The sequence below is a fragment of the Odocoileus virginianus genome, chromosome 7 (assembly GCF_023699985.2).
Source record: "Odocoileus virginianus isolate 20LAN1187 ecotype Illinois chromosome 7, Ovbor_1.2, whole genome shotgun sequence".
Taxonomy (NCBI): Eukaryota; Metazoa; Chordata; class Mammalia; order Artiodactyla; family Cervidae; genus Odocoileus; species Odocoileus virginianus.
The window spans coordinates 4,613,125-4,637,338 of record NC_069680.1 but is presented as its reverse complement, the minus strand read 5'-3'; the positions used below and the strand labels follow the sequence as shown (position 1 = coordinate 4,637,338).

At 45.6% G+C, this 24,214-nt stretch overlaps 3 protein-coding genes across 4 annotated transcripts in view; 2 read left to right on the top strand and 1 right to left on the bottom strand.

Moving 5' to 3' along the window:
* Positions 1-876: 876 nt before the first annotated feature.
* HIF1AN (hypoxia inducible factor 1 subunit alpha inhibitor) lies at positions 877-15,174 on the bottom strand. Its single transcript, XM_020870619.2, has 8 exons — positions 14,951-15,174; positions 14,435-14,685; positions 11,625-11,773; positions 8,985-9,130; positions 8,084-8,190; positions 7,608-7,671; positions 7,273-7,383; positions 877-6,423 (listed from the first exon to the last, which is right to left on the bottom strand). Exons 1-8 carry the CDS (start codon positions 15,125-15,127, stop codon positions 6,379-6,381), a joined length of 1,050 nt encoding a protein of 349 aa, XP_020726278.1. The 5' UTR covers positions 15,128-15,174; the 3' UTR covers positions 877-6,378.
* A 1,939-nt stretch (positions 15,175-17,113) lies between these two features.
* NDUFB8 (NADH:ubiquinone oxidoreductase subunit B8) lies at positions 17,114-24,213 on the top strand. 2 transcript variants are annotated; one of them, XM_070470033.1, is made up of 5 exons: positions 17,114-17,247; positions 17,514-17,640; positions 19,148-19,247; positions 19,848-20,003; positions 24,057-24,213. In XM_070470033.1, the coding sequence occupies exons 1-5, from the start codon at positions 17,163-17,165 to the stop codon at positions 24,078-24,080; spliced, it is 492 nt and encodes a 163-aa protein (XP_070326134.1). In that variant the 5' UTR covers positions 17,114-17,162; the 3' UTR covers positions 24,081-24,213. The 2 variants fall into 2 exon arrangements, with proteins under 2 accessions (XP_070326134.1, XP_020726280.1); XM_020870621.2 differs by lacking the exon at positions 24,057-24,213 and adding an exon at positions 22,357-22,532 and having other exon boundaries at positions 17,115-17,247.
* The window catches only part of SEC31B (SEC31 homolog B, COPII coat complex component), a 74,771-nt gene continuing 70,473 nt past the window's right edge, over positions 19,917-24,214 (top strand). The window contains exon 1 of the mRNA XM_070470022.1: positions 19,917-20,003. The gene's annotated coding sequence lies outside the window, so the exon portion shown is untranslated. The remainder of the gene's footprint in view (positions 20,004-24,214) is intronic.

Here is a 24,214-nt window from a genome sequence, read left to right as displayed (position 1 = left end):
GCACTCCAGGACAAAGCTGGGCTGACAACCAAAATGATTTTCAAAGGTTTCTCTGGCTAACCAGAGGGTTTTCTTCTTTTGGGGGTCTACTGTCTAGCTCCTTCCTAGAAGTGATTCCTAAAATGCTTAAACATGGAAGAAGAGAGTGTTTGCTTTGCCAACTGGGAGAGAGAGAAGACAAAGTAGAAACTTAAGCCTTTCACTTCTCCCAAACCCAGGCTGTCTTCCATGAATCAGCTTAGACTATGTGACTTCTTGCAGGAAGCCTGTGAACACCTGAGCCTGTCAGGTGCTTCTCCTCTGCAGACCTGACACCAACTGCCTGCTTGATGGCCACGATGAACTGAGCACACGTGGGCAGAGACGAGCCCTGGGTCTGGAACAGAAATGCTCCAGGGGCTTCACAAATGGTAGCTATTAAAGATCTCAGTCTCATATTTTTCTGAATTCTCTTCTGAATGCCCTCCTGTCCTAGAATAATCTTCACACACATAACTTAAATACATGAAGTAACATTGCACCAAGGAGGCCTGACTTAGCTGCTGCAATGTTTCATGGTGTAAGGTTGGCAACAGCTTCTTCAGGTGTAATGGACACTCATCCAGCTGCTTTCAGCTCTGAGTCGAAGGGGAGCATGCACCTAACATCTTCTCACGCCGGCCCTGGGCTGGTGTAGAGGAAAAGTCCTGCTGACCAAGCAGAAGGCATCAAATTCTACCGTTTCCCTCTCTCTAAGGTGGGTTTAAGATACCAAGGCTCTTCTGTCTCCATAGCAACATAAGCTTCTCCAGCATATTTTATTCTTCCTTAATTTTCTTGAGTGAAGGTATCACTAAAATTAAGTTTCTGAATAAGTCATATAAAAAATACAACCACAACTATCACAGCCATTTATTAAGTGCTTGCCAGGCACTGTGCTAAAGCTTTACAATCATTGTTTCCATCAATTCATCAGCCCTGAGGTAGATATTTTCAACACCCACTCCCTCTCCCTACACACATATCATTAATAGTTGAGGAAACTTGAGGCTCACAGAGGTCAACTCAATCAACAAGGTCCAGCCCGGCCAGTAGGTAGAACTAGAGATCTGAACCAAATACAACATCCGATTCACAAACCCATGCTTTCATACACTACACTCGATTGTTATGCTGTTTCTCACTGGAAGTTAAAAGATACATACTCCTTCCTAAAACATCACCTGAAGACCAGATTTAGGTGGGGAAGGCAAGGCCCTATTTTTTTTTTAAACTCCTCTAACCACCTATTGTACTAAACACCTGGAGGAGTGAAGTGCCAGTCTGGCTATATAAGCTGACCACTGGGTCCCTGTCTCCTGCTACCCCGGCTTCCGGCGTCTTTCTTGTCTAAGACCTTCCACTCCTGACACATGACTACTCAGTGTGCTTTCTCCCTCTCAAACACTGAAACGCAGAAGTGAGCCAAATTTGGTGACTCGGATCATCACCAAAGATACCTGAGAGAAATCGGGGGACATTCGCAAAAGACCCACCATCCCTCAACTGCTGGACCCTAAGGCATACGGATCCATGTAGACAGAAACACAAACTTCAGTTCTTCCCTCCAGGCTTGCCAGGCTCAGCTCCACTCCTGGGGAGTCTCCTGCTCAATCTCTACTCACTGGTCCTCCACTGTCCATGACTCTGGATTCCCTCCTCTCACTCCTCACTGGAGGTCTCACTAACCACAGGCCCCTGGGACTCAAGGCTGCCCACGTGTGAGGTTTTGTCCCCCAGAATCACACCAAAAGTGCTCAGCAGGGCTCTGCTGAGGACCCTAAACCCTATAAGGATTGAATGGAGCTGGCTGAAGACTAGCAGAAAGGGCTCCCAGAGTGAGCAAAGCCAAACCAGGATGTGCAGACATGACAAAGGAATGGATGGCAAGAGAACACAGCAGACAAACAGGTACACAGAATTACTGCAGATCAGAAAAGAAAGATGAAGGGACCCTAGAGAAAGTCAATCCAAACACCTGCAGCCAGGGATCTTCTGAGAAAGTGACTGTTTACAAAAAGGACTTTGGTGAAGGGACTGCTGGAGAGACTAGGTAGGAAGAGGATGAGTAGGAGAAACTGGGGGAGGGGGTACTCTGGAAAAGGAAGCTGGAACATCTCTTTAGAGTAGGCAATTTGAGAATACCAGAGAAGCAGGCTGGGACTGGGGTGTTGGGGCAGTGGGGGAAGCACTAGAGGTAACAGAAAAAGGCAAGATGACACAGGCAGAAAGCCCAGGGCATCTGGAAGTCCACAAGCACTTCTTAAGTGTATCCCTATATCCAACTTGTTTGGGTAAAACTGACCACTGAGGACGCCTCTCTGCCGTCCTACCGACCTCTGCACTGGATTTTGAACGGTAGAAGACCCAGAAGTAGGGAAGTTACTAAGGGGAGAGACAGTCCTATCCACACAAATTCCCATTCTAAGGAGACAATGAACCACCACCACCGCCATCCCTGCCTCCAATCCCTGAGGGAGCCTCTGACCTAAGGAACCACCAACATGTAAGTCACAAAACTGAGAAATAACAATTGTTGCAAACACTGTCCATGATCTTCGAAGAATCAGAAGGATGAGACGAGGTGACATGGAGACATATGATCCAAGAAGGGACTCTTCACACTTTAACACTCAGCCTGTTAGTTCATCTCATCACCTGCTCACACACCAGGGCCTCCACATAGCTACAGCCACAATGACAAGTGAGGGGGGAGGCCCAGGGTGAAGCGTCCTCCCTGATGAGCCCAAGGACCGGGAGGAGCCCGGAGGCTGAGCTTTGCTCTCCACTCATCTTCTTCCTCTCTCAACAGCCTCTAATCTTGTCCTCACAGGGTGCATGACACATGGCTTCATAACCTCTGGGTATTTCGTGTGCTTTCCTCTCCAACTAAAGAGGCTCCTGGAGGATAAAACAGCAGGTTTTCTCCACATCCTTCAGTGTTGAAATCTAACAAATTGTCACAGGTGGGTATCTGGAGTGTTGATTACAAAAACATTTTCCACAAACAAGAAACACCATGTCAGAACCATTCTGTTGCTACTCTTTGCCCTATCGCTTGCGTCTGACACTCCTTGTTGGCTCACGCCTCTAGATGTCTGTTCCTGAATCTACCGCAGCCTGGGGACTGGGACCACCCAACCTTTGTTAAGAAATAACAGCTCAGCCTATGAAGAAAACAATGAAAGGGTATGTGGCCCAAGAGTCTCTGGGGGACAGAGGGAGGGTATCCTCACATTGGGTTGGCCCATTGATAAGGATCCTTTCCCTCTGTCTCCTAACAGATTCAGATTAATGATTGCTCATTCCTAATTGTCAAATTTCTTTTCCTTCATCCTGTGTCTAATCACCAGTGACAGAAACCATTACGCAAATGAGAGCAGACGACTTCTCCCAACTGTTCGCGTTGGTTAAAACCTTGTAATTTAGAGCTCTGATTTGTAGGAGAAGCTGGTCTCCCCCAGGCATCCTGGGCATCTGCTCAACTGATGCCCAGAACAGCCCCTCCTCCATACCCCAACTCCAACCCCCCAACAAATATTAGACTTCACAAGAGAGTGGTTTCCTCTGTACCTGCTGGTGTAAAAATAGGAGCATGCAACATGGCTGACCTCTATACAGGCCCAAACCCCCACCTTTCCCTCTTGTCTGCCCTCATGTTGCTAGTTAGGATAGGTGTAAGCAACAGGGCAGAGACGGTTCCTCTGCAACGAGCAGAATTTGTGCCTGAACAGCCCTAGCCTAGCTATGTGAAGGGAAGGGCCTCAATCTTTTCATCAGGGGAAACGCAGGCAGCAGAACATGAATCACAGTTCTCAGTGAATTTCCAGACCTAGATCTTCAACACTCCAGACGCACAAGCATGCTGGGAGAAGTGACCGGACCTATTCAAGGATACACAAGTCATCAATGGGATCCAGAACTGTTTTCCGGTAACTCATTTCAGAACTCTTTTAACTCCATAGTACGGCTTCCTGGCATCTTCTCCAAGAAGTGTTTGCTGGAGCCCAGAGAGCTTTTACCCTGAGCTGTATCTTCTGTATTCTTTTGGGCTAAGCCTGTCTGTAATAGATACTGCCCAGTGGGTAAGATCTGAGCAAGGCCTGTAGTTCAGAGGAGGTATGGTAGGAAAACCAACATAGTTTGCTGGAGAAGCACAACAGGGGGTTTGTAGCCCAATAGTACTAGGTTTGAATCCTGATTGCCACCAATCACTTACTCTTGAGCTGTAAAATGAGAATACCTACCTTGCAGGATAGCGAGGAACAAAGACAAAAGCACTTGCCACTATCAGGTGTCTTAATAGTCAGGGGTTCCTATTATATTACCCAAGGATCAGGACCCAACCTGTGAAGGCCCCTCCACCTCAGTCAGACACGGGTGGGCACAGCACCCAGAGAAGATCAGCTGAGAGGACCAAGCCATCACCCACATCCTTGAGGAATGAGCCAGGAAGGCTGCAGACATGCTGAGGAGAATGAAAAGAATGTGCTATATTTCAAAATGTGAATGTGGTCAATTTATCCTTCTTCTGTCCTGTTTTCTTTGCTGTGTTCCTTTTTCCCAAAAGAGATGGAGGGATGGAGACCACTGCGGTCACATTTTCCAGCATTGGCTATATTTGAAAGAACTACATTTTAGAAGGTACCGTGTTTGAACACCCACACTGCATCAGAGAAACCCAGCATGGGGTACTAAAAATAAACACCCCACCCCAAAATACACACAGGTGCGCTCATGCACACACACGCGGCATCCTCTCAGTCCATCAGTGCACTGTAACTATAAACTGAGCTCTGGGGGTGAGAGCCACAGCTCAGACACTGGAAGTAAACCTTTGGCAAAAAAAAAAATGAACCCAGAGACTTCCAACTCCTTTTTCCTTCCAGAGAAGGGGCGTGGAGATGGGAGTGGAGGTGACAGGACGCAGGGCCACCACACTGCCCAACTCCAAGGGCCCCACTTCCACCACACAGGTGTGAATGACGGCCCTTTGAGTTGTGCAGTGCCCAGTGGCCCAGCTGTTAGCTGCAGCCCTGAGAGGGGTTCCCACAAGTAACTATGAACAGAAAAGGAATTCCACTCCATGCTCCACCAGTTGCCCTCACTTTTGAGGGTGTTTGTGGAACATTACAGTGGGGTCTGGCAGAGGTGCTGGCTTCAAGAGGCAAGGCCACATTTTTGCCCTTGCCACGAGGTGGATGACAGGTGGTGAGTTAGCTGCCTCGGCTTGACCCCACTTAGTCTACTTGAGCCAGGAAACTCCAGACATAGCAGAGGACTTGGCCTGGGCGGGGAGGGTCATAGGACCTGGAGGCTCTAGCCAGTCTCAGGCAGGTTGTTGCAGTGAGGCCTGACCATTATCCAATGGCTAAAAATGAGTTTAAAAGCTTTAGACCAGGTCAGGCAGTATTGCCTTGGAGCTCCCGCTGTATGTTCCATCGGACAAGGTTAAGCAGTAGAAACTTGGTAAGCAGGGAGACAGGCCAGTGTAGACACACATGCACACACATCCACAAGAGGCTTGCACCCTTAGAACCTACAGAAGCCAATGCTAGAGGACTCCCCTGGCACTCAGGACAGAGAGCAAGAGCTGGTGCTGAAGAGAGAAGTTGTCTGTAAAACTCCTGTAATGTGGAAGTTCTGCACAATCCTTGGTTCGTTTGTCCCAAGGCGCTTTTCTGTGTATGGCTTGAGCTTGAAGGTCCAAGTTGGAATCCTGCCTAATGCGCTCTCCTAGGAAGCCATTGAGGCTCTCAGAGGGACGCCTCCCCCCCCCCCTCTCCCATTAGAGTCCCAGTAGCACTCCTACCAGCCTAGAGCCTCACTCTGTGAAAACTGGGAGGGGGCAGACTGACCTCACAGACAGGACAGCTGTGGCCCTGTAGCCCAGATGTGGGGGCATCCGAGAGCATCTCCTCTCTCTCAGGCTGAGGCACTGAGGTTCCAGGAGACAGAGCCGAGAGCCAGAAGTGGCACCCTGACCCAGAAGGAGGGAGCAAGAACAAACACATACACGCGTGTGCAGGCACACACACGCACACACACCCCGAGGTTGACAGGCTAACACAGACATGATGACAACCAGAAGCTGGGGACTCCACACACTGAATGCAGGACTTTAGGGGGCAGAGAGGGAAGGTGCTGGGGCACAGAGGCAAGGGTAAGAAGTCCCTCCGAACGGGAGTGGAGTGCCAACCACCCTGCCTTGCCCCAAACACCTGCCTCCAGGGCCATGGCAAGAGTCCAGTCCATTAAGTGCAGCGTGCAATACTAGCGCTTGGAGTCTCCTGTCCTCATCAATGAAGCGGTGTGGACGGGCTAGCAGTCACCTGGCAGGAGGCCTTGACTCCTGGCAGGCTAGTTGTATCTGCCCTTGATCATTGTGTTCAACAAGGGCCCCACCTGTGGAAAGACATGAGGAGCCAGTCAGAACTGTCTGTCCTCTAGCCCCAGAGCAGGACAGGGTGTGTCTGGAGACATCAATGTCTAGCCAAGGGCAAGGACAAGACTTTCATTCAATCTTGTAAGCCCTCTAATCAACTCTCTTCCTGGAGGTCAACCCAGTATTCTGGGGCATGGTCCCCTCCTCTGGGTCCATGTTGGATTACCTTCCCTCTCACAACACCCTATACACATAAGCAGCACCAAACTGACAGACACATGGTCAGAGGAGCTAACACTCCCCAGACACCTCAGAGTGTCTATCTGCGTGCTTCATAAATGCGCCTTAAGAATCTTAAATGCTTCTTTATCCTGAAAGGATCACTTGCAGTTGGGGCTGGTGCTCTCCCCCCACAGGTGCTATGGATGCAGAGGCTATCCACAGGACAGAGGTAAAGAGCATCACAAACACAAATCTCCCCCATTTATGCCATGGGCCACTGGCACACCTGTGTGAAAGTAGGTCTCAACATTACCTAGAGCAGCCTTGGCACAGCTGGGAGCATGCCAGAAGATGCTTTACTGCTCGCTTTCCGTTCCAGAAGAATCCCCTCAGGGGTCCCCAGCTGGCACACAAGCCCCATGAGGAACATTACTACTAGCATGGAACAGATTACAACTGATCTGCCAGTCAACCCCAGCTCTCACCAAAAAATCAAAATTTTCTGAACACACCCATAACCTCTATGAAGAGAGAGGACAACAGATACTGAAACAGACGAGCAATAGAGAACATGACACCAACCCTGACTTTCCCTGGTCACTCTGCCCACTGAGTCACAGGAGTGCCCCTCTGGGGTAGCCACATACCTCTTGTGGGTTCCCCAAGGCCTCTCCAAGCATCTTCTCAATGTTCCTCATGATGGCCACTTTCTGATGGGCTTTGAGAGGATATTCAATCCTCTTAGGAGTCGGGGCCCCCTGCAAAGTAAGCAGCAGCTCAGGAATGTCTTCAGCAGGCTCCAGAGTCACCCACTGTGCCAAGCACCACCCTCTCTTAGGAAACCCGTTCAACCCCAACCCTCTTCATCTCTCCAAAGACCCAGTAATCACTTCCAGGATAGCCAACCTCCCTGCCCTACCCCGAAATAATTCATCACACCTACCTCACCCCACTCCCATCTAGAACAAAAAACCATAGTCACCTTATACCAGAAGTTCACAGTGATGGTTATCCCCCCATTTAGTAATGACTCTATGTGATGCCACCTGCAAGAAAATAAACAGGTTGCTGTTTGCCACTAGTACTCTTCAGAGGGACAGATCCTCTGAAATTAGGTAGAGTGCAGCTAGGGGATATAAGGAAGACAGTATCTTCATACTCATCCTATTAAACACACCCTGGAGCTAGAGCGAGTGTGGTGTTTGCTCTTCAAATACCACAGAGCCAAGTTTCAAGCCTCTGGGGCCTCTTTGGACCAGAGGAACTGTTATCTCATCTAGAGACAGTGTTGTCATTTCCCCCACATTAAGTATGCCCATCATCTGGATATGCCAACCTTCCTGTACATCACATTAAGTCCAATCCTGCCACAACTCAAAAGAAGGGACATGGATAAGTCTTTCCAGGGAATGGGAAAGAAAGCTCCCCAGAAGCCCCCAATCCTAGCCCCATCCTCACCAGTACATTGGGATGTAAAGAACATCACCGGGGCCAACCACTGTTTCGTAACCAACCACGTTCTGGAAATTGGGAAACCTCTCGTAGTCAGGATTGTCAAAGTCCACCTGAGAGGTTCAAGAGGAAAAAAAAAAAAATCAGTCAATAACCAAATTTTTATCTGTTACTTTGGTAATCAAGAAAGATCCCTTAAAAAGTCTTGAGAATTTTTTTTTTAATCCAGCAAAAGACACAATACACATTAAACATATGCAAACTCTCTCAGAGAATGACATAAGAAGATGGGCACTGCTGAATGTTAAATGAATACTAGGCTTCGTGATCCTGAGGTCAAAAGCCAATCATCAAGGTTTACAGGTCAGAAATCTACTCATGGCCTGCAGATTTAAGGAATTAGGACTCATCTTCCAGCCAAACTTTCAGAAACTTTCTCCCAAACACATATTCTAACCAGCAAAGACTCCTACACAAGGCAGCTAAGCAGCTTTCTCCTCAAGGAAGAAGAGGAGCTCTCTGGTTGGCCACAAAGTCAACTACATACCTCACTGAGATCCAGAAAAGACCTTAAGTGACATATCTCAATTCTATTCATCCTTCTCTTTATCAAAAAGAAGTAGCATCTGTGACAAAAGTAAACAATCATAAAATCTAATGGAGACATACACATTTTGTTTCATGAATCTATAATCCAATCAAACAGAATAACCAGAGCCCACCAGCATCAGTGAGGGCTTTGCCCTGAACATCTGGGGACCGGCACAGGCCAGGAATATGTAAGCTACATTTTGAAATTGTCCTCTGAGTTTATCAAAACCTGGCATACTGCCACAGAGAAGGGGGACCCATGCCCATCTTGGACCTCAAAGGAGTTCTAAACCCTCCTCGTATCACACAAGCTCACCTGGCTCTGTCTGTCACAGGGATGATGAACAGGATACGGGTAGAGGCACTCAAACTGATCCGGAGGGAACAAAATGCATCGCTTATAGCCTTTTATCTGAGCAAAGAAGTTCTGTTGCTCATCATAGTGAGCAGGTGTCACATTTCCTGTAGGAAGAAAGACATTTTCTTATTCAATACAGTAGCTCTACTGCACAGGATGGAACACAGGCTTCAATGTTACAGAGAAACCTAGTCGGCCCTCTCAGCAAAAGGTTCCAAATCAAAATCAGGGAGACTGTAATCACAACTCATTCAATTAGGTGTTACACTTTTTAATAGGTGATAGGTCTAGTAGCAAACATCACTGGCTAAGGGTTCACTATCAATTAGCAGAGTAGACTTCCTTAAATGATGGCTGCTGCCCTTACTGTATACAACTGCACATCAAAATGATACAAGCATGACAAAATAATACACTCCGTACAGCTATGCCCTGCTTTTGGGAAGTTCACTTTATACCACTTTGCTTTTACCAAAGACCTATATTTGCACCTATTTTGCTAACTGAAAGAAATTAAAAAAGAATTTTCATTTTTACAAAGAAAAAGGCAAAAGTATCATTCAGTGTTTGCTCTGGAGTAAGCCATTACAGAGGCAGCGAGCACGAGCAGCAAGAGTGGCACTGCCAACCTCCTCGCCTGGAAACTACACTCAGCATCAAGCCACCATAGCTCTGATTGTGTCTGTGAGCATCTGTGCTTTATCTCTATTTACTTTGTGCATCCGTTAGCAAGATGCGCCCTAGGATGATTGCTTCTTTGTTTTACATCATCTTGGCTCATAGAAGGTTTCACAGGGATGGTCTGCTTTCAGACAGCTAGTGGGAACCTGTACTTGTACTCTTCTTGACAAGGGCACAAATTCAAGGGAAACACAAGCAAGAGTTAGAAATAGCTGAAATGACTGGTATCAGCAATGCATACATGCTCTTCTTTGATGGAGTTAACCAGTCTTTTTAAGTTGTATATATGTACTTACTTTGGGTAGCTCTTCTGGAGCTCACCAGGGGCTTTCCTGGTGGCTTAGACAGTGAAGAATCTGCCTGCAATGCAGGAGAGGTGGATTCGACCCCTAGGTCAGGAAAATCCCCTGGAGAATGGAATGGCTACCCACTCCAGTAATTTTACTTGAAGAATTCCATGGACAGAGGAGCCTGATGGGCTACTGCCCATAAGGTCGCAGAGTCGGACACAACTGAGTGACTAACACTTTCTGGAGCTCAAAGATTCTCAACCTTTGCTCCCACTTTAACACACCTGTTGGACCGCAACACTTCTTCAGATGAACACTGGAGCTGTTGACTCTCATGGGAGCCAGGGGAGCATAACAAACTCCTGAAGAGTGTTGTGTACTCCGAATAACGCAAATTACCTAAAATGCCATCTTGAATTATCTGCCCTTGTGTATGCATGCTCCTCTTTTTAACTGAGGCTGCATCTGACAGTTATAAAGAGCCCCAATGTTTCTCTGCACAGTCCCTGAGAGCTCAAGGGACCTCTGCAAGGCATGGAGTTTAGAAAACATTCCCCAGTCTGCCTGAGTGGGCCAAGACAGCCACTTTACTAGGTGCAGAGTCCATGTACATTCCTGAAGAAGACTTGCTCACTACCTGCTGGATCTGCTTTCTTGCCCTCTACCACAGGATAGAAAGGCAACATTCAGAGTCAAGTAAATAAGAACTGGCTCCTGGTAGGTCAACCAACAGTTGGCTTCAAAGGGGCAGGCTAAGGGTCAGTTCATAAGCTGTGATACTAGAAGCTTTCATTAATACTAGCAGTAAAAGATATAAATCTGGAGAAAAGACAATCAAAGGGGAAGAAGAGACTTCAGAGCCTAGTGGTGACTGATAATGAGTAATTACTGTGCTTCCTTGTTCAACTCAATTTACTCACCATTTACAAAGCGCCTCTACAATGAGCCTGGCACTAAGCTAGTGACAGAACTGAGACAAAGACCCGGGTTGGTAAATAAGTTTCTTTCTCCTCATTGGAGTTTAAAGGTGTCTCTTTTTAATTAAAAAAAAAAAGAAGAAGTATTCAAGTTTTGCTTATGTAAGTGTACAATCTTCTAGCAGGATACAGAAGCAGCTAACAACATTTGGTGCCTCCAGGGAGGGAATGGAAACTGGGAGGCTGGGAAACTGGAAAGTAAGAGATTTATCACTACATACTTATTTATACCTTTTGAATTTAACTCCAAAAATGTATTACCTGCTCAAAAGGTAAGTTCAATTTATATTTGAAAAATATTTCTCTTCTACTAGGATAAAAATCTGCACACATATCCAACAGAAAACAGCAGAATTTTAGAGAGATCTCCAGTATCTGAGTGTATGTATCCACAAAGCAGCTGAGGAAGGGAAAAGGGAACTTTCTTTTTAGAGTGCCTGAAGCTAGTTTAAAGATGTAACATATTAATCTCATTGAAACTTCATAGTCAATTTTAAGGTATTACTGTGTCTGTTTTACAAATTAGGAGACTGAGGCTTAAGAAAGTTACATGACTTGTTCAAAGTCATGGATCAAGTAAGTGGTGGGGAAAGGATTAGAAATTAGTTCATGTGACCCCAAGTCGTGCTGCTTTCTGAAAGATTTCTTACCTTCCATGCCAATAAGCAGCAGATTAGAGGTCAGCTGACCCCAGCCACGCTTTCCCTGTTGCTTATTAATCCAGTTCCAGTTAAAACCCAAGAAGTCCATGACAATCTTCCTGCCGACAGTATCATTGAGTGTTTGCTGTAGATACAACCTATGTTCCCCAAAAAGAAAATCCCATTAGTGCATGTACACACTGTCTGTGGCATGGCCTCCCTACACCTGGAAATTCAAACCCAAGCCCATACCAATATTTCTAAGAAAAACAGCTGCAGTCATGAACTCTCACAGAGCCAAATCCTCTCCTATCCTTCTTTGAGCTCTGTTCAACATCAAATTTTGTATTTTAAAGAAGTGATTCTTGGCTTTTCTGGGTTACATTATGAATCTTTTATGAATCCAAGAGGGGAAAAAAGTACCCAAGAGAGGTTCCCCATAAAAAGGCATATACACTGAACTTTCATTTAATTTCATAGATTCCTCAAAGCCTACCCATAGACCCTAGAATGACGACTCAGCCTGTTCCAGAAACTCTCAGGGCCTGAGAGGTCTCCTTTGGCCTCCAACAGCCATTGTGGCAGATTGTATTCCCTCCTTGTGAGAGTTATTCTCCTGCACCTCCTTGAAGTAAGGTTTGCTTATCTAACTTCTTTGACCACCAAGTTGTCCACAGAAGTGACTGGAGCTGCTTCCAAACTTTACTACCACCACATTACTTTCCCTCTGCCACAGCAACTGCAAAGTTTCAGATAGCAACTGCTGGAGCAATCTGGGTCCCAAAGTGGAAAAGATGACCTAAGAGAAGAGTCTCCAGGTGACCCAAGATGGACATGCAGCATGTGTGAAAAATAAACCTTTGTTGCTTCACGTTGCTGAGTCCTGGAATGAAGCCTAGTTTATCTTAACTGATTCAGCCACCTATCTGTAGCAGCCATCTGGAGCTGAAGGAAGAAACCTCACTAAACTTTCTGCAGACTCAGGGCCCCTAACACGCCTGAGGAAGGTAAGAAGTTACTTAATACATATGAAAACCCAAACATAGTTGCTCAAGTCCCCAAAGAAATATTATTTAGGAGGCAAACATGAAGGAAAAAAAGTAATGGTGCTAAAAACATTATTTCAAAAGGCTCAAAGGTATCTCAGTGCCTGATGATAACCATGATGTTTTAAAGCAACCTTAATTAAAAATTTTGCTAACTTGAAAAGAGCTACCTGTGTGGGGACATGGTATTCAAGACTTGAATACAACCTTGGAATGCTCCCCAGAGATTATGAAGTACGTATATTCACACAAATATTTCTCAAGTAACTCTGAAAGACTGAGAAACACTTCCCAAACAGGAATCTAAACAATTCCTCTGAAACCTTAACAGTAAATGCTCAAAACAGCTCAAAGAGGATCCTAATACCCTTTACCTCAGAATCGTAACAACTTATATCATTATACAATGGGGTTAGTTGATGCTAAAGTCAGCTGGTAGGGAAAAATCTGCAAACAGTAAAGAAATTTTCCTTAAGTCATCCACAAAGTACAGACTACACTCCTAGCTCACATTTAGGCAAAATGTTCTCACTATGGGAAACAAGAACGCTAAAATGACTGAGAAATCAGAAGACTCATATCTTATCTCATGCTCACTGTAGTGCATATGTTCACCCAACAGATTTACACTCCACCAGCATCATCTAAATCAACCTTTCTTCTCAATGTTGGTTGTGTGTGTATGTTTGTGTGTGCATGAGTACACACTGTGGTATATTTGAGGACATTAATGCATGAACGGATTCCACTGCAACAGTCTCTATAAGACATAAAGAACAAATCTATTGTAGTTCAGGTTCTAGAAACTCTTTTGGTCAAAGTTCCAACATTATGACAATAGCTAAGAGTTAGGAAGACAAAAAAAGGGAGGGGGGCAGATATTTCAAATCCTTTCACTCTGCCACATACTGCTAACAGAGTCTGAAAGAGAAATGGGACTGGAAACTGAAGAAAAGTCCCGGGTTGGGCACCAAATGTGAGATGGAGATAGTCAGTCACCATCAAGTACTCAGTGACAGCAATTCCCCAGGAGCAAAGTTAAAGCAGGACTGAATGCTGTCTGAGAACTATATAAGAGAAGGTCCTCATAAAGAGAGTTCAAAGGGAGAGAGAAGTCACTCCCCTATGTGTGTGGGTGTCTTGTGTTTGCTATTGTCAATATAATGCACAACATCAATATTCTCCCTACCCTCACCTATGCAACTTTTCAGCCTGCGCTGCCCCCATTCAAATATTTTAGGACAAAGGCTGCAAACCTGCAGTCTCAGGAAATTCACTGACATTTTAAACTGGCCTCTTGCAGCATTTTTAAAAACTTGAATTAGCTGCCTACATTTAAAGCTTAAATTTTTTTAAAAATAGAAATCCTGATTTCTAGCTTCTCCTGGCAGGAGACGGGGGAGGGAATCAGACTATCTGGCAACCCTGGGGCTGCACTCCAAAATGGAAACAAGAGTTAAGTAATGACTTCTCACTCTGAACAGGGCATATGCCTTCAGCTTCATCAGAGCTTTCACCCAAACCTTCACTCATTTCATTCACCTACTAGAGTCTGCTGCTGCTGCTGCTGCTGCTGCTAAGTCACTTCAGTCGTGTCCGACTCTGTGCTAGGCGAGTGTAATTCTCACTTTATGAAGACAACAAATTTGAGTCACACTTCAAGTCGAGTCATTCCATCATCCCTCCAGCTAGAGAATTCAGCCTCGAATAAATACAGGAAAGAAAAATGGATGCCCTAGATTCAATGGAAAAAGCCATGATCTCAGAACTTACCTCTCTTCACCTCCTCGCTGCTGTATATCCTGCAGTTTCTCGACAAACTCATAGAATTTCATTTCTTCCCTGTTGGACCTTGGCTTAAAGTTCTGGAAATTAGCCATCTTCTTCTCATCATAGTACAAGAACTTGTGGGTGCTGGCACTGTACACGGAGAAATCACCGTTGCCAATATTTTCTTGCAGGTATTCAAGGTCCCATTTTAGTGCAGGATACACAAGATTTGTGTCAGTCAGCACCACAGGCTCCTATATGGAAAAAACAAATCAAGTTGTCCCAAGGAGCTGGTGGGTTCTTGTCCCAAGATTTCAACTATTTCCCGACTTCAAAATAACTTCTGTTAATCAGCATGAACCCCGCAAGTTCCATTTCTCCTCGCTTTCCTCTCCATCCCCGCTTAGGCCCTAGTCCACAGCCCAGCCGGTCCCTTCCTTCTACCACCACTCGCCTTTGACCTCTCCTCCCAACCTGGTCCCTTCCCCCTCCCGCTTCGAAAGCGGCTCCGCCCCCTACCTCATTCTCGATAAGCTCCTCCGCCCGGGGGTCGCTTTGACTCAGACGCGGGATGGACCGGGTCGGGAAAGTGTAACTGCGCAGCTGGGACTCATCCCAGGCGGGGCCAGGGCCTTCAGCCTCTTCCCGCGGTTCTCCAGAGGCCGAGGACGCGGCCTCCGTTGCTGTCGCCGCCATCTCTACCGCTAGGGATGGCCCCAGCGGAAGCGGAAGCTGCGCCTATTCTGGAGTATAATACAACGGAAACCATAGAGATAGGCGGTAAGAGAGAGCGGCCCAAAGAAATTAAGAACGCCGGCCCGAGCCCTTTGGGAGTGCCTCCTAATGGTAACCGGTAACTCTACGCTAGGTAGAGCTTAGTTCTACTTCACTGAGTAGATTGGGCTAACCAAGTCACAAAATATTATTGCTTATGCGTCCAGGCCTACACAACAGGCAGAAGGCAAGTTTAGTGAGGCATTAAATTTTACCCTGACGGATGGGGGGAGACACAAACTTGACCCACCTAAGGAAGTCAGAAGGAAGAGCAGATGTCCAATACATAGATGTTGAGCAAAGTTTGATCTGAAGCCCTCTGCAAAAAAATGTATGGCAACTTGAATTCTTCTGAAATCAAAGGCGGGTCTTTTTTTGGTTTTTTTGTTTGTTTGTTTGTTTTTCTTCTTGGCACCATTTGCTTTCTCTATCTCACCTACTTAAAAGGCATTTTTGCCTTAGTCCAACTCTGTTTCTCGACTGAATTAGATCAGGGTTTGCTATTGATCGAGTGCAGATGTCCCCCCCCCATTCTGAACATCAATTAGTTGCTCATTTGCAAGAGGGCAAATTGCTGTAAAGTAATTCTCCCCCAAATTTCATATACTGAAGAGTATATATGTTTTTATTGCTCTGATATATATTTGGGAATGTCTATAATAATGGATTCTACTCCAAAACAGTGATCACTCTAAAAGTTCCTGGAAATATGTGCATGCATATACTGTAAATTATGCAAATCATACTTGTGTATGTGTAATAATGTATAATAAAATGTGTAAATAAAAACATTCATATGCGAACAATAATGCCCCTCCCATTCTTTTGTTGGGCTGTAAAGTGAAGTCGCTCAGTCGTGTCCGTCTCTTTGTGACCCCATGGACTGTAGCCTACCAGGCTCCTCTGTCCATGGGATTTTCCAGTCAAGAGTACTGGAGTATTCGCCAATTGTGGTTCGGCTCGAAGTGTGTTTATCCAAGTCTAGCAAATCTGAGGCGGGTTCAAACAATAGGACTGGTTTTATATTTGTTGGGTTGAGGTGACTGAGACATTCGGATGTAAACACGGGACTGAAACTGAAGAACCATTTGGGAGGCGGGGGATAATTCCCTGGTGGTCCAGTGGTTGGGACTCCTCGCTTTCAAGGCCAAGGGTGCGGGTTCAATCCCCGGTCGAGAAATCGAGAAATCGGGATCCGCCAGCCGCGCGGCCGAAACAAAACCACCAGTTTTGGGGGCCAATTTGCCTCTAACTGAAGGAAATAATTAATGTGGAAAACAAAACATGAACAAACAAGACCAAGCACTAAATTTGAAGAATGATCACGTTTGAATATGGAAAGAGGAACTGCCACTGAAGGAGAAGAACAAGGCAAGCAAGCAGTCAGAGAAGAGATTCTCTCTCTTCAGTCGCTACGTCGTGTCCGACTCTTGCGACCCCATGGACTGCAGCCTGCCAGGCTCCTCTGTCCATGGGATTCTCCGGGCAATAACACTGGAGTGGGTTGCCATTTCCGTCTCCAGTGGATCTTCCCGACCCAGAAATCGAACCCGGGTCTCCTGCATTGCAGGCAGATTCTTTACTGACTAAGCTATGAGGGAAGCCCTAGAAAAGAGATTAAACAGGCTCATTTTACTGTCCTGAGGGAGGTGGGTCAGCTATCCACCCGAGATGCTCAGGTTCCGAATGCCCGCTATTCCGGGAGGCGTCTAAGTCAGCAGAGGGAGAAAAAGGAGTCAACAATCAGAAATGTCAAAGCAGTGACCCGTTTGTTTTTCTGTCCTTCCCGCCTTGCCTTTCAGCCTCTATGGAACCGCTCACCATCCCTGTGGCTTCCCAGCACCGTTTAAGCCCCGCCCTTCCTTTAACACTTTTCTCCCTAACCGCGTTTGGCCCGGCTCAGCCGCCGTGACAATGTCTTTGCGCATGTGCGGGGTGAAACGGGAAGAAGGTGAAGATGGCGGCGGCCAGGGCTGGGGTCCTGGGAGTCCGGTGGCTGCAAAAGGCAGCCCGAGACGTCGTGCCGATGGGTGCACGGACAGGTCCGCTAGAACGGGCGAGGCCTCAGTGTGGGTGGGTGTGGGGGGGGGGGGTGCCTGAGGTTTATTGTGTCGGGCGCAGAGTGGATTTGGTGGGGTACCACGGCCACCGAGTTCGGGAAAGGGCGGAGGTGGAGTTGGGATAGCCACAGAAACGGAAGGAAGGTCTGCTGGTCCCTCGAAGCCTCGGGCTCTGACCTGAAGCCTGAAGCCTTTAGAGTGGCAGGAAAAATGGGGCCGCTTCTGACTTGCCCTCGTCTGCCCTGCAGCCTCCCACATTACCAAGGACATGCTCCCGGGACCCTATCCCAAGACCCCAGAAGAACGGGCTGCTGCCGCCAAGAAGTATAATATGCGGGTGGAAGACTACGAGCCGTACCCGGATGATGGCATGGGGTAAGATAGGGTCTGCTCGCACCCGGGTAGTAATGGGAGAGGTTCGGACTGGGTGGGTGGCTCTGCTCTGACCCTTTTCCCCGAACCTTTTCGTGACCCTTCAGAGTCAGTGGTGTGGGTACTTTTCTCGGTGGAGAGAGGTGGGAGGGGATGGGTGAGCAGCTGCAGTCGAGAGGACTTTAATTTTCTCCTTGGCTCGGATTGTTTCCTCAGATGAGGAAGCCGAGGTTTTAATAGCTCCCTTGAGGACCCCTGAATAGCGGGAACCTTCCTTGGTTCATCCAGAGAGCAAGGTTTCATTTAGATCGAGCATCTGCTGGGCTCAGGTGCTGTCTGTCATCCAGGCACGTGACCAGGCTGGAGCTGGACTCCTGTCATGAGAACCTTATTTGTAGATAGAGTACTCTATATTTATATGTGTATATTTGTATATTTTTTTTTTAAATCGTTACTGTTAGCGTTGTGGAAATCTTAGCAATTTTTAAAGATTAAATAGCTAACTCTTACTCCAGTTGATGGTTTCCCCCCATACCCCATAACATCTCTGTGGTTAATTACCTGAATTGATTACTGTCACCCTCATTTTCTCCCTAGCATCACTCTTTCAGCGGTGGTTTCAGCAGCTCCTATTCATCTTGTTGTTTTCCAATCACTTCCTGTGACACATGTCCTAGTTGTCATCATTTCCTATGACTTCTTTTTTTTTTTCCCTATGACTTCTATTGTGTTGTGGACAAGAGCAGCCCCGGTAGCAGTCTGTATAAGTTGAACCTGCACTTGCTGGTGAAAAATCCAGCCTATCACGCCCATAAGGTGTTTGAGGCTTGAAGATGTATGTCAGTTTTGTGGTTGAGAAACACAGTTGCTATGAAGAGTGCTTCTCTCATCTATACCTTTTTGTTTTTATTCCAGTAGAACTGGGCAACCTTAGGTTCAGACTCTAAACTTCAATTTCTTTTTCTGTCTACTCAGGAAAACAGAGTGATTGATTGTTGAATTCCCTTCCCTTGCTAACATTATAACATGGCGTGACTTTTTTTCTTTTTGTTGAAAGACGATAAGAAAAGCTGACATATGTTAAATAATGTTTCAGAGTTTGACATGAATTTTTAATAACAATTTGGACTTCTGCAGTTAGCGTTGTGCTTAGTGAGTGAAAATTGAGATTTAATAAAACAATAAAATAGCAACTATTTTATTTTATTAATGATAATTTTGATACTGGAAAGCATTCAGGAAAATTAATCTCTTATACCATTTGCAGGAATATAAATTGTCACAGTTTTTCTGGGGGGATATTTGGGATACTTACCAGCTGCCCTTTAACCCAACATTTCTCAATATGTACACCACAGGAAAACACTGAGATCTTGATTGGAAGGTTAGTTCCTCTGTCCTTAGTGGAAAGCCATTATCTTGTCACTTGGTTTCTCATCTCAGAGCTGAGGAGGCTGTGCCTTGTCTGAGGCTCTCAAAGCCGTGTCCAGAAGTTCTTGCTGTCTCTCAGGTATGGTGACTATCCGAAACTGCCTGACCGCTCACAGCAGGAGAGGGATCCATGGTATGACTGGGACCACCCAGACCTGCGGTTGAACTGGGGTGAACCGGTAAGAGAACCATGTCCCATTTGCCCTTCCTTCTTTTTCCCTATGTCTTCTGTAGATCAGATGGCACTTTTCTGCCCAAGTGGCCTTTCCTGGTGGCTCAGTGGTGAAGAATCTGCTTGCCACTGCAGGAGACATGGGTTTGATCCCTGATCCAGGAAAGTCCCCTGGAGAAGGAAATGGTATCCCACTCCAACATTCTTGCTGGGAGAACCTCATGGACAGTCCATGGGGTCGCAAAGAGTTGGACATGACTTAGCGACTAAACATCAAAAACACTAAGGTTTTTCTGCCCAAGGAAGCAGGGTCAAGTGCTCTGAGATCTAAGGTTCCCTGTGTGTGTGTGTGTGGAATAGGACTTCTGAGAATAATCGAAGCTCTTGAGTTGTGAATGTTCATGATTGGGACTGTCTCTGATCAGCCAAACCCAGACATAAGCCGGCATCCAGTCCTGTGGTCCAGAGTATCTCAGATGTGGCTCTCAGAATATTGCCCAGGGCAGGAGAATGCCTTTCAAGTCTTGTATGATGCTCTAATCACTCTGGACTGCCTGCCTTTTGCAGGAAGAGCAGTATGTGACAGTGATCTGCCTTTCTGTCTCAGATGCACTGGGACCTGGACATGTATATCAGGAACCGTGTGGACACGTCCCCGACTCCTGTTAATTGGAACCTCATGTGTAAGCACCTCTTCGGGTTCGTCGCCTTCATGCTGTTCATGTTTTGGGTAGGGGAGACTTACCCCGCCTACCAGCCTGTGGTGAGTATCTGAGGAGTGCTCCCTCAGGCACACTTTCCTGAGGGAATGCAGTCTCGGGAGTAGAGATCTACCTGATACCAAGCTTGGCTTCCTGGTGAGGCCTAGAGAGGGCCTTAGCTACTGGCCTGGAACAAGTACTAAAGCACAGCTTTTGCCTGTATCTTGGGTCAGTCTGAGTGAGAAGAAACTGTGGGACTAGGTGAGGAATGAGAATGAAGAAGCCAGCTAGCCTTTAGAGTTGCCCTTTGGTGAAGTGTACTTAACACCATATTTCAGCAAGTGATCTTTTAAGGTAGAGTCCAGGAATCTCAAGTTGAAAGCTTATCCTTTATTGGTGTGAAGGGCATTTTCTATAGGAAGCAATTAAATGTTTACTACAAGCATGGACAGTTAATTTTAGAGAACATGAAGGACATAGCAAATATACTGTCTGTATAGAACAGACTTGTTGCCAGGAGTGCACATAGGGCTGGTATGGGAAAGGGATGGATTGAGAATTTGGGATTAGCAGATGCAAACTAGTATAAATAGAATGGATAAACAACAAAGTCTTATTGTAAAGCACAGGGAACTATATTCAATATCCTGTGATAAACCATAATGGAAAAGAGTATGAAAAAATGTGTATACACACACACACACACACACACACACACACACACACACATAACTGAATCACTTTGCTGTATAGCTGAAATTGACAAACATTGTAAATCAACTATACTTCAATTAAAAGAAAAATGAAAATATACTCTCTAGCTTTGAGGACATTTAATTTGGATAAGAAAATTTAGAGATGTGACGTGAGCAACATTGGAACACATATAGGAATTTGGCACAGTTTTTGTGTATATATGTACATAGTGAAAATATGTGCTTGTGCTGTTATGGAGGATTATGCTAGATGCTAAAACATATATTTTTAGATGATGGAGAGAAGTTGAAGAGAACATTTGGGGGAAAAGAAAACAGAATGGAGGAAGAGGACAGTGAGTTAGCTGGAGTGGAATAGGTTTATAAATAGCTCTCCGACAACCAGCTGCACCTGGGGAACTGCTAAAAAGTCCAGATTCCTTAGCTCTTGGAGAGTCTAATTCAGTAACTCCACAGTGGGGTTCTACAATCAATATTTAACAGGTTCCCAGGTAATTTTGATGTGCTGGGAAATCAGGTGTGGAAACTGCTGTGTTAAAAATATTGTGAAGTGCATTTGATCAGTTTGGTTGAGCACCTTTTATTGCGTGGCTGAGAGATCTGGACTTTATGGTATAGTAATGCATTAATTCAATAAATGTTTATGAAGCTCCTGTCATGTACCAGGTACAGAAGGTGCTAAGGGTTGGGAATACACTGATGACTTGGCCTGCCTCTAGGAAGCAGGGAGCCATGTTGGGATTTTCAATAGAAGAATGCTGTAATGATGCCTAGGTTTTTAAAAGATTAACCTGGGAATAGTCTACAGGGCAGAGTGTGAGAAAGGTACTAAAAGCAGGAGGCTGCTGTGTCTCCAGTTGGCTGCACACTGCTACCTCTGCTGAGATAGGCAATGTCCTAATGGTAGCTCGTATGTCTGTGCACTGACACAAGCCTTCCTACCAAGCCCCAGGGGCCCCAGGCTGGAGAGTGCGCATAGGGCTGGTGTGAGCACTAACCACTTCAGGAGAGCAAGAAACGCAGTGTGGCTCCTCCATTTTTCAGTTCTGTAAGCACATCACCCTTTTCTCCTCCCCTTGAGCTGTGTTCTCTGACAGCTGTTTGTTGGTAAAGCCAGCAGCCCCTAAAGCACGTCCAAGCCATGTTTCCTCTGTGCTTTCCCCCACTACTGCTCTTGCACGCCTCATTTGCTAGGCCACTTTAGTGGTGGAACCATTAGAGGCTGAGTGACTTAAAGGAGATTGAGTCTGTCTCAACCCCGAGAGAGTAGGATGGATGGATGCATCGTCTCATTTAGAAAGCTTCCCTCATGCTCTCCCTTTCTCTCTCCCTTTCTCTCCCTCCTTCTCTTTCTCTCTCACACACACATACACTGTAGGCACCATTTTTCTTATACACACACATAGACACACTCTCTACTTCTCTAGGCACCCCTTCTCTTAAACACACACACACACACACACACACTCACTCACTCTCTCTATTTCTGTAGGCACCACTTCTCTTATAATCTAAGCTTTCTCACTGCCTTGGACTGAGGTGGGAAAAAGAGTGCTGTCCCTGCTGTTCTGGCCCAGCTGGGTCTGACCAGAAGCTACTGTGTACCTGTTTACTATGTGTGATTCTTCACTCGGGGTAGGCTGTGGCCAGGTGTTGGCTGGATATATGTTGTTCTTGCTGACCTGTGTTTTTTCCTTAGGGGCCAAAGCAGTATCCTTACAATAATCTGTATCTGGAACGAGGCGGTGATCCTAACAAAGAACCTGAGCCAGTGGTTCACTATGAGATCTGAGGAGGCTTCGTGAGCTTTGTGTTCCCTAACTGACTCCTTCAACTGGAGAAATTTAACTTTAATGAAACCCCTAATAAAACTTAGTGCTGTGGTATCTGTGCCTCATTTCCCCCGGGAATAGCTACTGCTTAAGCATGACTCATTTGAAAAGACCCTGATGATGGGAAAGATTGAGGACAGGCGGAGAAGGGGATGACAGAGGATGAGATGGTTAGATGGCATCAACCGACTCAATGGACATGAGTTTGGGTAGACTCCGGGAGTTGGTGATGGACAGGGAGGCCTGGCATGCTGCAATCCATGGGGTCGCAAAGAGTCGGACACAACTGAGCAACTAAACTGAACTGAAGCACAAGAAGATGTTGATTTGTTAATTTTGTTGGGAAAGGTAGTTGAGGGTTCCAGTTGTGTTATGGGTAGCTCCCCATTTACAGGGTTTTCGATTTCTGAAGTTGGAACAGATTTATTTTCCATAAAAAAACTTTTTAATAATAGTAGTTAGTGGAGAAGGAAATGGCAACCCACTCCAGTATTCTTGCCTGGAAAATCCCATGGATGGAGAAGCCTGGTAGGCTTCAGTCCATGGGGTCGCAAAGAGTCGGACACGACTGAGCGACTTCACTTTCAGTGAGATTTGTGAAATTGCCTTAGAGGAAGCTATCAAGTATATGATGAAGGGGTTTTGTTTGTTTGAAAGAATATTAAATTTTACTGATACCCCCCTCCTTAATTAAAAAAAAAATAGTAGTTAGCTAAAAAATGTGTACTCTTAACATGTTTCAAAATACTATAGGATAAATAGGTGTTCTATGACAAGCCTAGGGCTGTGATTCCCTCTAATTTTGTATGTATCTCTTATAAGAATATGTATTAACAACAGCATTGTAAATCAACTATACTTCATTTTAGAAAAAGAGAATATGTATTCCAAAGCAGCTTCTGAATCCTAGAGTGTTATAAGTTGACATTACCTATATTTATGAATTAGAGGATAGTCACTGAGTTATTACTGAAACTATGCATGGCTTTCATTACCTTAATGATTGATCCAAGCTCCTATAATAGCCTTTAGAAAGAGAAAAACCATATTTTTGAGGGTCTATCTCAATGTATCTGTTAAAGAGAACCAATTTATGTTCTTTTCTTCCCTTTAGGGACATTTTCTTAAATTACAATGATGCTGCCTAAAAACCTGTCCCATAAAAAAGTATACATTCAGCATAATCTGTGGAAGTGAGTCCATTCACGGTAGATAAGGGGTCCTTTACAGGTGTGAAGACAGTGAAAGACGTTTATGAGATCAGGGAGTGGGTCTGCTGAAATGCCTCTCTGAAGGCCTCCACTGCTTTTTATGTCTTCATTCTCTGTCCTTAGAGCATTTGATAACCATTTAACAAACGTCTGCCTAATATATATGACACTGATAGGCCTTGGGGATATAAAGTTGAACAAGAAAATAATTGCCTTCAATGAGTTACCTAGAAGAGAAGACTAGCATTTATAAAACAAGGTGAAAAGAATTTCTAAAATGTCCCAATTGCAGGAAGAGTGTTTTGTGTTTTTTTAATCATGTCCTACTTGAAACTAACCTTATGCCTTTGCTTCAGATTTCTTTCAGAACACTTCAGTGACACCTTGGCCTCATTCCCTCCTTTGAGTTGTTGCCTGAGGTTCAGTTTTCAATCCTGTTTGTTATCCACTGTTGTGCTGAGAAATTCAAGAAATAGTACATAAAAAGAGTGGGCAGGCACCACCAGTACCCTAT

Excerpts from the sequence above, each read along its gene's own strand:
- HIF1AN (XM_020870619.2), bottom strand. The coding sequence starts at position 15,127 with ATGGCGGCGACAGCAACGGAGGCCGCGTCCTCGGCCTCTGGAGAACCG. Across the intron at positions 9,131-11,624 it reads GCTGCTTATTGGCATGGAAG|GAAATGTGACACCTGCTCAC; the intron begins GTAAGAAATCTT and ends TTCTTCCTACAG. Across the intron at positions 6,424-7,272 it reads CCTTGGGGAACCCACAAGAG|GTGGGGCCCTTGTTGAACAC; the intron begins GTATGTGGCTAC and ends GTCTTTCCACAG.
- NDUFB8 (XM_020870621.2), top strand. The coding sequence starts at position 17,163 with ATGGCGGCGGCCAGGGCTGGGGTCCTGGGAGTCCGGTGGCTGCAAAAG. Across the intron at positions 17,248-17,513 it reads GCCGATGGGTGCACGGACAG|CCTCCCACATTACCAAGGAC; the intron begins GTCCGCTAGAAC and ends TCTGCCCTGCAG. Across the intron at positions 19,248-19,847 it reads GGTTGAACTGGGGTGAACCG|ATGCACTGGGACCTGGACAT; the intron begins GTAAGAGAACCA and ends TTTCTGTCTCAG.